Below are 15,998 nucleotides of genomic sequence, written 5' to 3' on the forward strand. Positions count from 1 at the left end.
GAAAGAAGTAAAAATACATCAGATGTTGAGCCTTCACTGACTTTCAATAGGAAACCCCTCCTGGCACTCAGATACATGTGTTTCAAGTTTTGTGTGCCTCTTTTCTAAAGCTAATATCTCTTTACATCAGAATTCCCAAGGGTTTGCCTTGCTTTTTCTTCCCTATACAGTATACCTAATAGTAAAGTCCATTAGCAAACTCAACATGTGATTTGATTCAACAACTTTTTTTACCCCCCCAAAATCCCCTTACAATTTGCTTATCTATCATTTCTCCATTAATAATGCTGATTCCTGAAAAATTTTTTTAATTATAGGGGCTTCTTAGATTTTCTGATCATATTTTACAAAAAATGAGAGCCATCATATAAGGACTTCATCTGCCCACATAATTTAGTACCATTCCTAAGCCTGAAATAAAGAAAGTCTAAAGGAAATCAAACCATGGACAAATGAGAATTTTTAGAGTTTAACAATGTGATTAATTCCTTGTCGCCAAAACAGTGACACACCACAAAGGCAAAATAAATATCGCAATGTGTAAAAAAGGCAAATAAAAGATAGTAAAATTTATTTTTACCCATTTTTATAATACTTCTACATAATGTTTTAAGACCAGGTTTATTATATATACTGCTAGAATTTTTCTACACCAGTATGTACCCAAACAATTGTTATAAAATAGGATCATACTACAGAAACTGTTTGGCAGCCTGGTTTCTTTTTACTTTTAACCTACTTTTATTGTGAACATTCACCTATGCCATTAGCTATTGTGCCAGACCATGTTTAATGGTTGTGTATGTTCTTTTCTAAGAAGAGCCTTTAGGAAGTATAAATTTTTGTTCACTTAAAGGTAAGAGCTGTAAAGTTGTGTTTTTTAATCTCTGACTTTTTGTAATAAGACTGTATGTTAGACTAGCATCTATTTTGTAAAAATGTTTTCCCCTGCATTTGATGCCTTAGATATAGTGGAGCTGAGGTGGGAGAATAAAGGTTTCTTGCGAAAGGCCCCTCACTTCTCTTTTAGGCCAGAGAAGAGTCATGTTGTGATTTGGACTTAGTTCCATATGCGAACAGAACAAAGTGTATAATATTTTTTATTTAGTTCCTTAAAGATCTTTTCTAAGGCAAATTTTAAACTCTTTAATGAAAGGCAAGTGGTAGTAGTAAATTTGTTTTGCTCTTAGCCAAAATAGGGTATTCGTGACCTATTTACACCAAGGTGTAGATTTTTACATTTTTACAAAATGACCCCAAGGTGTAGATTTATCACAGGTGAAACTTGAGTTATTAATTTAGCCTTAAAAAAGTGTGTGTGTGTGTGTGTGTGTGTGTGTGTGTGTGTGTGTGTGTGTGTGTGTGTTACATTGTTAAATAATGTAGAAGAGAACTATTGCGTACTACTTGTATTTTTGGGGGATAAAAACATTCTACAAGTAGAACTCTCCTAAAACAACATGAAGGAGACTTCCTTGGATTTCAACTAAAATAAAATACTGATTCTGAGCTGAATGTGCATATGTGGTGGTTTGTTTAGGAAGTCATTATGAATTTAAAATGCATTCAGATAAAAAGCTCTGATTACAAATTATTGTACTTACTGTTTTATAGATGAACATTGTGTGAGTCGCTGTAACTCCCAGAGCTGCATATTAGCCCAGGAAGAGGAGCAGTATCTACAGAGTGGAGACCAGCAACTGACTCGACATGTGTTTTTGTGTTTACTTCTCATCATTGGCCTGTTTGCTGTAAATGTTTCTTCTGATTTTGTTTTGGGGCCATTTCTTTAAATGTTTGGCAAAGGTTTTTTTCAGGCATCTGGAGAAACTTAGTTGCTCCTTCACAGGGGGGTGGCAGTTCAACCATCTGAATCCTAATCTTGAGCTAAATGTTTATGGGGGGGGGAAAGAATGAATAATTCACATTACTCTGTTGCCTAAGTGCTTCAATGGCTTATTTTGCTTAGAATACTTACTCATCCTATGCCTTGAACCTAGAATTTGGGGTAAAACCAGGCATCTCCATGATGTGTACAGGACCACTTACTCCTAACATATTCCTTGACTGACTTCTGTGGATAAATGACTACATGGTCTCTCAGAAGATAGTCCTCAGATAAATAAACTTTTAGAAATAATTTTATATTATGAAAATAACATAACCACTTCATACAATGGATACTTACAAAATAGAGAAAAGAGGAAAAATATCCATCATACTACTGCCTTCTCTTTTTCAATACATTTTTCATGGTTCTAATAATACATTCAGATTTATGTCTTGCTTTGTGACTTATGTCAAGCATTTTCATATTGCTGCAAAGTGTTCATAACCGTTACTTTAAATGGCTCCTCAATAAACCATAGAGGAGAAGCATTATAATTCACTCAACCACTTCCTTATGGATCTATGGATCGTTCCTAGTTTTTCAGAATGCTCTAATAAACATCTCCGTGAAATATATTTCCTTATGATAGATTCTCAAAGTTGGGAAACCTGGATCAAAGAATATAAATATTTTTGTGCCTTTGGATGCATTCTACTAAGTTGTTTTCCAAAGAAGTAGTATAGGTTTGTAAAGTACTCTCACCAACATTGAATATTATAAATTTTTTATTTGATAATTTTATAAGTGAAATATAGCACTTCATTTTTTAAATGCATTTCTTTGATTACTAAAGGGTTTTTTTTTTTTTTGCTGTACGCGGGCCTCTCACTCTTGTGGCCTCTCCCGTTGCGGAGCACAGGCTCCGGACGCGCAGGCTCAGCGGCCATGGCTCACGGGCCCAGCCGCTCCGCGGCATGTGGGATCTTCCTGGACCGGGGCACGAACCTGGGTCCCCTGCATGGCAGGTGGACTCTCAACCACTGCGCCACCAGGGAAGCCCTACTAAAGGGTTTTTTAAAATTAGTTCTATGTCCTCTTTAGTGAATTACCAGTTATTGTATACTTCTTTGTGATAGTTCAAGTGTAACTTGCCTAGCGATGGGAGATGGACCATATAACCCATGAAGAAACCCCCTTACCCTTTCCAAACTGGGATGCTCATTACATAGAATCATATCAGCCAGCACCATTTTAACTGCTGTTTAAGAACAAAAATCAAGAAGTAAGAAATGCAGCCAAGAACTGCTGCTCAGTGATGTGATTGTTTTCACTGTGTAAAACTAATTTTAAAATCAGACCTGTCTTCGGCTAGTCGAAGTCCTGATGTATTATGTAAGCTTCTGTATTATGGCTCATGTCTTCTTGCTTCAAATCTGATCAGAATAGATGCTGCTTGAATGACATCTGTCAAGAAGAGAGGTTGAAACCTCTTGTTTGAAAGACAAAGCCTCTATATTCTCTTGGTGTTTTTCCCTTTAGTTCTTTTCTTCCTAATTGTTAAGTATATAAGTTATTGTACTATGTTCTGGATAGAGAGAAATGATTAGCTTACTTCATTTTAAAGTACTATTTTCTCCTTCCTTTACAGAATCTTTCCAGTTGTTTATGGTGGCTATTCAACCAAGAGCCTGGGAGACTATATGTTGAGTTACAGTTTTTCTGTGCTGTGTTTAACTTTGGCCAGGTATTTACTTACTGAGAACTTTGAGGGGTTTTTGTTGTCCTGGATGGTTTGATGGTGGGGGTGGGGGGATGGTACGGATGTTGTTGTTTTCTTTTAAATCAAAAGGGTTTAGTTTGTTTGCCAGCTGCTGGTATGCGTGACAGCTGACAGCTGCTGCCTATCTTCTAGTAGAGATGAATTATTATATTGGTTAAAGTCATCAGAATGCACACTGAGTGTTTCAATCAGAAATACCAAATAGTTTTTTGCTTTGGTTTTGAGATAAAGAATGATAATTTAGCAGGGACAAGATGTTCCAAGTTCTTTTTAAACTTTGCTGTGGCCTTAAGAAGTTACTTTGGCAAAATGACTTAACTTCTCTGAGCCTTTAGTTTAGCAACTTATTTTAATGCACATCATTTCATTTACATTTTGATGTTTCTTGAACTACAGGTACTTAAATCCTTTAAAAAAAATCATGTGGTATATAAATAAAATTTGACCAGGGATAGTAGATACCATTCCTTGAGAGTTTACTATATGCCAAACATTTTTAAGCTCTTTACATTAATTATTTCACTTAAACATCACAAGAATATCTGCAAAGTAGACTTGTCACCCCCAGTTTAAAAATTAGAAATTAAAATTCCATGAAGAACTAATATGATAGGTGCTGTTGTCTTTGTTTATGTCACTATTAAAATGGATATTTAAGGGTAAATAATATTTTAGATATTGGGAAAATATTTTGATGTAAAAATTTAATTGTCTTCAGTCCCTTACTTTTTTTTTTTAAGATTTTTTTTTTTGGATGTGCACCACTTTTTTTTAAGTCTTTATTGAATTTGTTACAATATTGCTTCTGTTCCATGTCTTGGTCCCTTGGCCACAAGGCATGTGGGATCCTAGCTCCCCGACCAGGGATCAAGCCTGCACTCCCTACATTGGAAGGCGAAGTCTTAACCACATCCCTTACTTTTTAATTAAAGAATATTAGTCCCAAGATTAATTATCAGGTTGAAAAAACTACAGTACTTGAAATCATTACGCTTGCCTATTAAACCTGAAATAATTGGCCATATGAGTTAGTTAACATTTATAAGTAGACGCTCTTGCAAGTTTTTCCCTAACGTTAATTTCTTGAAATATTTCCAGTTTGCTTTGCCTTTATTATGGGAGCAAAAATGGCTATATTTAGACAGACAAGTGACCTATCAGTTTATTATAGACAGACACGGGCATCCCAGGGCTACTTGATGCCCACCTCACTCTGTGATACTGTCCAAGATTTGATTTTGTACCCAAGAACTATAAAATACTAGGTTGAAAATCTTAGTCTCACTCAGCATTTTGCATTCAGAAAGCCCACTCCAAGCTGAGCCATCCCAGGACTGGGACGGACAAAGCTCCGCAAACTAATGCCAGGAATGTTGCATTTGAAATATTGTCCCCACAGCTTATGGCTGAAGTGCTTCAAAGGAGGGAGACAGATACAAAACCTGCTCCCATTCCATTTTTCTCTTGGGGAGTTGTGGTAGTAAGATCATTCCCTTTAGGTGGTTTATAATTTGAGGTGAAGACAGGTAGGTCCTTCATGTCATTGCATTTTCCATCCCACCCACACCAACCTGCTCTAAAATCCTTACCCCACTGTGCCTGACAGATGGCAGTTCCCAGCCTCCCATCTCCCCAAGGCAGTCCTGATTGTCCTGATACGTGGCTAATATCTGGTGCTAGTTTGCCTCATCACTCCCAAATTCTTCAAACCCTTTCCCTAAACACTAGCCAATTTCATTTCACATAAATTTTTTTCAGTTACTTCATTATAATCAGAACCTATAGCGCTTGTTAATTCTATAGTTTCTGAAGTTTTAACAGAAAAATAATAAAGAAGTACTTAAGCATAATAGGAGATATTTTATTTTCTTTTTAGAAAGGGGAAAAAAGTCATATAGCCCTTAAATGTTTTCATTTTTCTCCAGTAAGCTAGCTTGCCAGTGTGGTTGTTCAGCACTCACTTTTTTCACCCGTCATAATTAGTAGGAAAGATGATTGGGAAGAGGTAGCCAAGGACCATACGATCATCCCTCAGTATCTGAGGGGGACTGGTTCCAGGACACCCCTCAGGTACTAAAATCCATGGATGCTCAAGTCCTTCATATAAAATGGCACAGTATTTGCATATGACCTATGCATGTCCTCCTGTATATTTTAAATCATCTCTAGGTTAGTTACATCACCTTAATTGCTAGGTAAACACTTGCCAGTATGCGGCAAATTCAAGTTTTGCTTTTTGGAACTTTCTGGAATTTTTTTCCCAAATATTTTCAATCCACGGTAGGTTAAATCCATGGATATGGAATCTGTGGATACAGAGATTGACTGTACCTGCCATCAGGCACTGAACTTTAGAGGTACTGCCTGTGTGTTCTATTTAAAATGTTGCTCTAATCACTAGAGGTTTACTTCCCCAAGCACTAATATTTTGGCTTCCATCATTTCTCTGTCTTAAAATTTATTTTAGAACTCATAAAATATAACTTTTTTTTCTTCCATAGGGATTTATTTCCTTTGGCATCTTTGGATTGGACAAACATTTAATCATCCTACCCTTCAAAAGAAGGTACTTTTAGTTTTGAAATAAAGCTGTAACTGTAAAGGTGATGACAAAGCCATTCTATTAAGATACTTATATTTTTAAACCTTTAGAAACTACTAGGAAACCACAGAAAGGTTATCTGCTGATTTACATATTTGTTGTAAATAATTGCAGAGAAAATGACAGAAGAGCTGTCATTAACCCAACATTTTAATTTGTATTTTAACAAGAATTGATGGACACTGACTTCTATCTATGCCATTAACTACATAAAGTAAAATGAAACTTGAAAATGTATTTAGAAATGGAAATAGTAGGTGATGTGCCCCCAAAGGTCTATATTTGATTGTCTTTCTTGTTTGACAACAGGATTTCTCTTTCTGTCAAACCGACAATTTATAGAAAACTCAAGTTTTCTTCTTTCAAAATTTCAATTTTTTAAAATTAACTTGGTGAAGAGTTTCTTTGAATTCAGATCAGGAATTTCTTTATGAAAAATAATGAAATGAGAACACTTCACCTTGGGGGTGGGAGGAAGTGGTGGAGGTAGAGGGGTGAATCCGTACTTCCTCATTTGTTTTCAAAGTCAAAATTAGTAGAAACTAGAAGTGCTAGTGGAATTTATCCTATTGCCTATATAAAAAGTGCCCAGTAAATGGTCCCTGGGCATTTAGCAACTAAAATATAGTTGCTAGGGTCACAGTCCTTTCATAAAAGAAGAAAAGCACAATAGGAAAGTCACTGCACTTAGTTATTAGCTTCATAATGTTGATTGGTTAAAAGAGTCAACAGATCTATTGTCTGGGCTGGCAAAACAGAATTGTTTTGTACTCCAGGTCCCGCTATTTGTCTCTCTGGTACCAAAATTGGAAAATGATTAAATAATATACTTGATCTCGATATGTTATTTTTTGCGTTTTAAAACAGTAGAATGTAGAATGAGAAACTTCATTTTTTGGTAGTTACTGAAATGTGTCCAGCATGTCTGGAGGGTTTATAAAATGTTCAAGTCCCCCACCCCAGCCACCAAATGCAGGTTAAATATGTTTCTGCTTCAGAGACTAAGGATGTCTGGGTGTTGTAGATGACAGCTGTGGTGAGTGACAGTTTTGGAACAGCCATGTTGATGGGGTGATAAGCAAGAAGGGGCTCTCTCTCAGGGCTTTTCTTTCCTTAAAAATTGCATCCTTAAATTTTGGTTTTTAGACTTGAATTCCTATGGAACAATAAAGAAACAGCAGAAAATAGGGATTCTTCTGTTCCTGAGGAAATAAAAATGACCTGTCAACAGTTTATCCATTATCACCGTGACCTCTGTATCCAAAACATTGTGAAGGAAAGAAGGTAAGTACAGGTTCTAGATAATTATATTTTAGATGATTAATTTTGGCTTGTAATCAGCTAAGTAATGTGCTTGTGACTAACTTTATTATTGTTATTTTCAATAACACATATACACATAAAAGTTAAAATAGCTATGGGTCAGTTTATAGTTTAAGAAACAGCATATTTAGGAGCCATAACACTTTGATCTTTACATTTTTAAATGCCATATAACTTCTGATTTCCATGTAAAACATGAAGACTTTAGAATGAACCAAAATGTAGCAGAATATGAACATTCACTTCATGTTGGCCATTAGTACCTCTCAAAAACCTTTGAGATACATTGTATTTAGAAGTGATTTTATATTCCCCATCTCCTAGGAGTATGCTAGTCATATGCTATTTCATATTACTAATGATATTGTTAAGAAAATGAAATGAAATTTCTATCTCTTAATTAATTCTGCTGCTTATTTTTCACCTCAAGTCCTAATCTTCAGTCTGTGACAGCATATTTATTCTTCTAATCCTGTATGGAGTATACAGCAGGAAAAGAATAAACAAATGTTTTAGTGCCAATATTTTTGGTTGTCAAAAAAAGAGAAAAAAACAAAACATGATATTAAGAATACTTTTATGTCTATAACTGAAAAATTGAAAATTTATGAAAATTACCATTCAGAATATGTACAAATATTATGCCACTATATTTCATTATAACTGAGGTATCCTGGTATAGCTCGTAGAAAGGGGACTCACTGGGTGGGGACTAATACTAGAACTCAATTACTGGATCTGCCACTTATTAGCTCTGTGACATTGGGCAAGTTTAAGTCTCTAAACCTTAGTTTTCCTCTTCTTTAAAATACCTGGCTCTTGGGGTTGTTTGCATTAGATAACAAAATCTATATGATGCGCCTAGCCCAGTTTCTGGAAATGGTAAGCTATGAAAAAATATTAGTTTCCCACCCTTAAAGGCCCAAACACAATTATTTCAAAGTACCATCTATGGATAGTTTCAACTATTTAAAATTGCTTTTTAAAATTTAAAAAAAGGAACTCTGTGTTACCTCCACCAGGCCCACTGTGATTGCCGACTGGCATAGCCCTTTGCCATTTGCAGGGCTGTCAGGCTGCCTCCATCCCAGATGGCAAATGGGCACAGGCTGGTGATGGGACTGCTCTGCATCCTGCATAGTGGCTAATCCTCTGCCACTCTGCACAACTCCGTGGGCTGTGGTTGTAGCTGCCTGATCAGTCATCAGGAAGCAAATATTAATCACTTGGTATCTGGATTAGAAGGTGTAGGGCTATAAATTTAAAATCAATGAGGAGGAAAAAGGCTCAGGCTCCGGGTGTAACATTCAGGCTTTTGTTTAAAGTGATGTTTGTAGTTGCAAAGCATAAATTAAGATATCCTATTACTAAGTAAAATACTGATATTACAATATTGTGATTTTGTGTACTTGAGAAATTTTTTCATGTATATTAACCTCTTTTCTAATTTTTATATGAAACGCTAATGTACATTCATTTGTGGTTAAATGCTTTAAAATTTTTGTCACCTATTTCTCATTTCATCTTGATATTCATCCACTGTTTCCTATTATCAAGCACTTAGGTTTTGCAGCTTAACTAATGCTTGTGGACAGATTCATGTTGTCTATTGCATACTTGTATAAAAATGAACAGAATCTACTTAATTTGTTTTTTTACATTTCTTTTTCCCTTGTCTTTTTATTCATACCTGAGGCACCCTCACATTTGCATTAGGAAGACAAATTTTAAATAATTAAGAAGCAGATTTATTATCAAAAACTTTTTAAATCTGAGGAATCTGGGATTTCCCTGGCAGTCCAGTGATTAAGACTCCGCACTGGGGCTTCCCTGGTGGCGCAATGGTTAAGAATCCACCTGCCAATGCAGGGGACACGTATTTGAGCCCTGGTCCGGGAAGATCCCACATGCCACAGAGCAACTAAGCCCACATGACACAACTACTGAGCCTGCACTCTAGAGCCCGCGAGCCACAACTACTGAGCCCACGCGCCACAACTACTGAAGCCCACGTGCCCAGAGCCTGTGCTCCGCAACAAGAGAAGCCCCTGCAATGAGAGGCCCGCGCACCACAATGAAGAGTAGCCCCCACTCGCCGCAACTAGAGAAAGCCCGCCTGCAGCAACGAAGACGCAACGCAGTCAAAAATAAATAAGTAAAATAAATAAATTTATTTTTTAAAAAAAGTCTCCGCACTTCCAGTGCAGGGGGTGGGGGTTTAATCCCTGGTCTGGGAACTAAGATCCCACAAGCCATGCAGCATGCCCAAAAAAAAAAAAAAAAAAAAAAAAAAAATCTGAGGAATCTTATGGAAATTCCTCAAAATATTAAAAATAGTACCATATGATCCAGCAATTCCACTGCTGAGTATTGACCCAAAGAAAATAAAAAACACTGATTAGAAAAGATATGTGCTCCCCTTTGTTCATTGCAGTATTATTTACAATAGGCAACATATAGAAGAAACCTAAGTGTCCCTCAGTAGATGAATGGATAAAGAAGATGGGGTATATATATAGAATGGAATATCACCCAGCCACAAAAAAAGAATGAAATCCTGCCATCTGCGACAAGGTGGATGGACCTAGAGGGCAATATACTAAGTGAAATAAGTCAGACAGAGAATGACAAACACTGTATGATTTCGCTTATATGTGGAATCTAAAAAAACAAAACAAATGAACAGACATAACAAAACAGAAACAGAGTCATAGATACAGAGAACAAACAAGTGGTTGCCAGAGGGGAGGAGGTTGGGGGGAAGAAAGAAATAGGTGATGGAGATTAAGAGGTACAGACTTCCAGTTGTAAAATAGATGAATCACAGGGGTGAAATGTACAGTGTGGGGAATATAGTCAACAACTATGAAAAACAAATCTTAGATTTATAGCAAGACAGATCTCACTTACCCTTTGCCTGCTTCTTTTTTTTTAATAGTCATTCTTTTTTTATTTTTTTTATTTTTGGCTGCGTTGGTCTTCGTTGTTGAGCGCGGGTTTTCTCTAGTTGCGGCGAGCAGGGGCTACTCTTCATTGCAGTGTTCAGGCTTCTCACTGCGGTGGCTCCTCTTGTTGTGGAGCACGGGCTCTAGGTGCACGGGCTTCAGTAGCTGTGGCATGCAGCTTCAGTAGTTGTGGCTCGTGGGCTCTAGAGCACAGGCTCAGTAGTTGTGGCTCATGGGCTTAGGTGCTCCGCGGCATGTGGGATCTTCCTGGACCAGGGCTGGAACCCATGTCCCCTGCATTGTCAGGCAGATTCTTAACCACTGTGCCACCAGGGAAGCCCTGCCTGCTTCTTAATGGAGCAAATTCCTAACATATCAGTAAGATTATCTTGCTCAGGGCATGAAGAAAGGTATTGTGATAAGCAGAAAATAAAAAGTTTGATTTCAGTAATTTAATAAAAATTGTCACTTCTTAAGAGCTTGCAAAAATATTAGTTAATGCTCCTGAGACAATTAAATTATTTATTTTAACTGAGTATAACTTATAAAATATATAATTGCTATCTATAGAATGCATCTGACCATAAAAGACCATCTACTCTATAAAGAATATTTATTTGTTGATGCACTTACATTATCTAAGTCATTTGTTTTAAGTGTTTCTGTTTTCACAAGCATTATTGGCCTATTTTGTTTTTCTCTGGTGGGTCTTTCTAGGTTCAGGTAATTTAATAAACCCTTTGCATTCAGAATAGTTTCATCCCTGCCACCTTTTAACTGTCATGCTGTCTTTCCCTGTCTCCTTCTATTTTTCCTTGCTTGTCCTCCATCATGCAGTGCTGATACCAGATTTACAGAACATATGGCTGAATCATTCCTTTGACATACAGGTGTGGTGCAAAGACTTCTGTCGGGACCTTCTGTGGCTGTGACCTGGTGAGCTGGCTAATTGAAGTTGGCCTTGCCTCCGACCGTGGTGAAGCTGTGATATACGGAGATAAACTGGTGCAAGGGGGAGTCATCCAACATATCACCAACAATTATGAATTTCGGGATGAGTACTTGTTTTACAGATTTCTTCAAAAGAGTCCTGAACAGAGTCCTCCTGCTATTAATGCAAACATTCCCCAACAGATACAAAGATACAAAGAAATTGAGCATTCATCCCCATCCCTTAAGACCTAAGTTATAAAGGAGACAAGCCCACATGGAGTCATATTCTAGCCCCAGATCTGTTACTTATTAGTTAGGGGACCTTGGGCAAATCACAACCTCTCTGAGCCTCAGTTGCCTCTTCTGTAAAATTTGACAAGACATGTTCCCACCCCCCGTGCTAATATTCTGTGATTTCATGTGTATGTAAAACACACAGGAAATTGACTTAGAAAAAAGAGAAACAAATTTAAAGTTCTGATAATGAATATAATAATTACTATAAACTATGCCAATATTTTAAAACATTGTTCCCTGCAGTTGCGTGCTGTAATTTCAAAATCAATATCCAATTTACTATTCTTTCAAATTGCCAAATTTGGCAGCTGTTGGGAGGATATGAACCTTAAATTATGACCAGTTTGCACGTATTGATAGCACTAAAAAAGATTTCATTGATTCTTATGAGAGGCCTTCTTATTCTATTTTTCCATTCCCTTGAAAAAGAGTACTCATTAAAAACTAGAAGCACTTTTTTAAAAAACAAGTGCTTCATCTCCTCTTGCTTTTCTATCCAACGTACTAATCTGTGCCATTAGGAGGGAAATAAGAACCTCCATAAATATTATTATCTCTAAAATTCATCAACAGAAGTATAGTCTAACCTTTAGCTTTTGTACTAAAAGTAATAATTTGAGCAGATCCATTTAAATTTATCAGCAAAATTATTGCTGTGTGATATATCATTTCTGGTGTTTGCACAAAGCATCTCTGGGCAGAAGGACAGAGATTACCTTATTACCTATTACCTTATTCCCTGCAGTTAAAGAGAAGAAAAAACTATGTAATTCAAGCCAAGATTTTAAAATTCTATGCCTAACATCCTATTTTTACATTTACAATTTAGTTTTTTTAAGTGTCCATGTATAAAAATTTATAAATTTGAAAATTACTAAATGTTGCCCTCTACTTAATTATTAGCTGTTAGTACTGGTTTAACTTATTTAAAACCATTTCAAATATTTATTTGTCTCATACTTTTAGTGTCTTATATGTAAAAACCATTTAGAAAACAATTTATAGGGTTAAATCATTGCCCTTTTAATGCAACAAAAATGTAATTAAAAAAAAAAAACCTGCATGGAAGCCTAGTGTACTTAACAAGTAAATTACACATTAGTGTGTAGTATTAACCTATACCAATTTTAAGTTATAACTGGGGAATGGGGTTTTTCAGCAGAACTGTCTGCTACATAACTTAAAAAAATATATATGACCACATTATTATAACTCTTAGAATCCTCAGGAGTAAGCATAAAGCCTCATTGCTGTACCAAGAGAATTTTATAGTTACAGCAATAAAGATATTAATTCATATGCATGCAAGAAACTCAGACTCAAGTGGGGAATTTGTTTTGCTTGTGAACAAGTCATACTACACATGTTCTGTTATTTGCATGACAGGAATTGGCAGCATCTTTTTCCATGGAAGACACTAAAAGAAAACCCTGACTCAGAATGATCTGCAGTTTCAGATAATGAAAGCTTTTAAGAGATGTTTTTAGAATTAAGGATATGCTAATTTTATTAAATAAAAATATTTGTAACTTTTACTCACTCACTGACAAAGCAAGTTTCTCAATAAAATATCTATTTTAACTTGCAGTGCCAATGTCTTTTCTTTGAGTAATCTGAATAATGCAGAAGCCATCAGAGAGATCTTTTCTATACGTTTTCAATGTTTCCTTAAATGGGTCTCCTGAGATTGTTCTATTCTTCATGACCCTATGGGATCTGTGCACAAGGCCTTGCGCAATTATGCACTCAGTAAACACATTTTATTCATGAGTCAATATGACATTAGAGTCCTCACATATTTCATAATTTTTAATATGCAGGGTCACAGATGAGAAAATTATCCAATACTGTTTTTATTAAAATCTACCCCTTTTATACCAATCTTCAGCATGGTCAATTGTTCTTTTTCTTTGTTCTCAATGAGTAATTCCATGCCTAACTTGTATTTAAATTTCAGTATTTTTAGAATAAGGTAAACTGTGCTTGGCATTTTAGGAATAACGATTAATGATCAGTCAGCTTCTAAAAGCAAAAAATAATGTAAAACTATTATGTTACATTTGCTATGCAGTAGAATACAGCTTGGTTTTTACCCCATCATACCTCATATCATGTAAAATATTAAATTACTTTAGATCACTAAACTAGGTAATGAAGTAATGAGTTATGGTTGGAAACAGTTCAGATGAGAAATGTTACCACCATTTTTCAGGAAAAGATGGGATGATAAATTTCTACAGTTGTTATGATAAAAGCCTAAAATCAATTAAAAAGAGAAAACACTAACCCTGTTGAACCTATTTGGGAGCAAATTTTACAAATAGGAACTAGATTTCCAAAATTCTAGACTGCAAAATTATTTCTAGGGCAAATTTTTTTATTGAAAATTAATATGTAAATGGATGTTTTCATCAAAGATCAAATCAGCTTTTTTTAAAATACTCAGTTTATTAGATTATTCCCTTGGTTTATTATGTAATGGTAAATAATAAACCACATCATCTAAGGATTGACTAAAAAAAAACCTTAAATTTCAGCTACTATATTTTTTTTCCATAGTTTTAACACCTTTATTAAATCTAATAACTTTCTTTTTTTTTTTTTTTTGCGGTACATGGGCCTCTCACTGTTGTGGCCTCTCCCATTGCGGAGCACAGGCTCCGGACGCACAGGCTCAGTGGCCATGGCTCACGGGCCCAGCCACTCCGCGGCATGGGGATCTTCCCAGACCGGGGCACGAACCCATGTCCCCTGCGTCGGCAGGTGGACTCTCAACCACTGCGCCACCAGGGAAGCCCTAAATCTAATAACTTTCATAAAGAGCCTGGCACACCTTAGGGAATCATGAGCTTATTAAATATTAGCTAACCTCATTTTATGACTAAACCTCTCTTTTCCTGTTACTCTTTTATCAACTGTTATTATTTCTTTTAACATCTTTATTGGAGTATAATTGCTCTACAATGGTGTGTTAGTTTCTGCTTTACAACAAAGTGAATCAGCCGTACATATACATATATCCCCATATCTCCTCCCTCTTGCATCTCCCTCCCACCCTCCCTATCCCACCCTTCTAAGTGGACACAAAGCACCGAGCTGAACTCTCTCTGCTATGCAGCTCCTTCCCACTAGCTATCTATTTTACATTTGGTAATGTATATATGTCCATGCCACTCTCTCACTTCATCCCAGCTTACCCTTCCCTCTCCCCGTGTCAAGTCCATTCTCTACATCTGCGTCTTTATTCCTCTCCTCCTCCTAGGTTCTTCAGAACTTTTTTTTTTTTAGATTCCATATATATGTGTTAGCATACAGTATTTATATATATATATATATTTTTTTCTCTTTCTTACTTATTTCACTCTGTATGACAGTCTCTAGGTCCATCCACTTCACTACAAATAACTCAATTTTGTTTCTTTTTATGGCTGAGTAATATTCCATTGTATATATGTGCCACATCTTCTTTATCCATTCATCTGTCAATGGGCACTTAGGTTGCTTCCATGTCCTGGCTATTGTAAATAGAGCTGCAATGAACATTGTGGTACATGACTCTTTTAGAATTATGGTTTTCTCAGGGTATATGCCCAGTAGTGGGGTTGCTGGATCGTATGGTAGTTCTATTTTTAGTTTTTTAAGGAACCTCCATACTGTTCTCCACAGTGGCTGTATCAATTTACATTCCCACCAACAGTGCAGGAGGGTTCCCTTTTCTCCACACCCTCTCCAGCATTTATTGTTTGTAGATTTTTCGATGATGGCCATTCTGACTAGTGTGAGGTGATAACTCGTTGTAGTTTTGATTTGCATTTCTCTAATGATTAGTGTTGTTGAGCATCCTTTCATGTGTTGGTTGGCAATCTGTATATCTTCTTTAGAGAAATGTCTATTTAGGTGTCCTGCCCATTTTTGGATTGGATTGTTTGTTTTTTTGATATTGAGCTGCATTAGCTGCTTGTAAATTTTGGAGATTAATCCATTGTCAGTTGCTTCATTTGCAAATATTTTCTCCCATTCTGAGGGTTGTCTTTTTGTCTTGTTTATGGTTTCCTTTGCTGTGCAAAAGCTTTTAAGTTTCATCAGGTCCCATTTATTTATTTTTGTTTCTATTTCCATTTCTCTAGGAGGTGGGTCAAAAAGGATCTTGCTGTGATTTATGTCATAGAGTGTCCTGCCTATGTTTTCCTCTAAGAGTTCCGTATTGTCTGGCCTTACATTTAGGTCTTGAATCCATTTTGAGTTTCTTTTTGTGTATGGTGTTAGGAAGTGTTCTAATTTCATTCT

General features: G+C 36.2%; 1 protein-coding gene across 3 annotated transcripts in view; it reads left to right on the forward strand.

Moving 5' to 3' along the window:
- The window catches only part of GPR155 (G protein-coupled receptor 155), a 42,833-nt gene extending 29,535 nt beyond the window's left edge, over positions 1 to 13,298 (forward strand). The window contains exons 12-16 of one of the 3 annotated variants that reach the window (XM_019922779.3): positions 1,615 to 1,751; positions 3,480 to 3,575; positions 6,113 to 6,177; positions 7,360 to 7,497; positions 11,319 to 11,438. In XM_019922779.3, coding sequence (XP_019778338.2) covers positions 1,615 to 1,751; positions 3,480 to 3,575; positions 6,113 to 6,177; positions 7,360 to 7,497; positions 11,319 to 11,364 — 482 coding nt within the window. In that variant the 3' untranslated portion in view covers positions 11,365 to 11,438. Of the gene's footprint in view, positions 1 to 1,614; positions 1,752 to 3,479; positions 3,576 to 6,112; positions 6,178 to 7,359; positions 7,498 to 9,231; positions 10,478 to 11,318 lie in introns of those variants that run through there. The other 2 variants (XM_019922780.3, XM_004326584.4) reach the window with 2 other exon arrangements.
- The last annotated feature ends 2,700 nt before the right edge of the window (positions 13,299 to 15,998 follow it).

This window comes from Tursiops truncatus, chromosome 7 (genome assembly GCF_011762595.2).
Source record: "Tursiops truncatus isolate mTurTru1 chromosome 7, mTurTru1.mat.Y, whole genome shotgun sequence".
NCBI lineage: Eukaryota > Metazoa > Chordata > Mammalia > Artiodactyla > Delphinidae > Tursiops > Tursiops truncatus.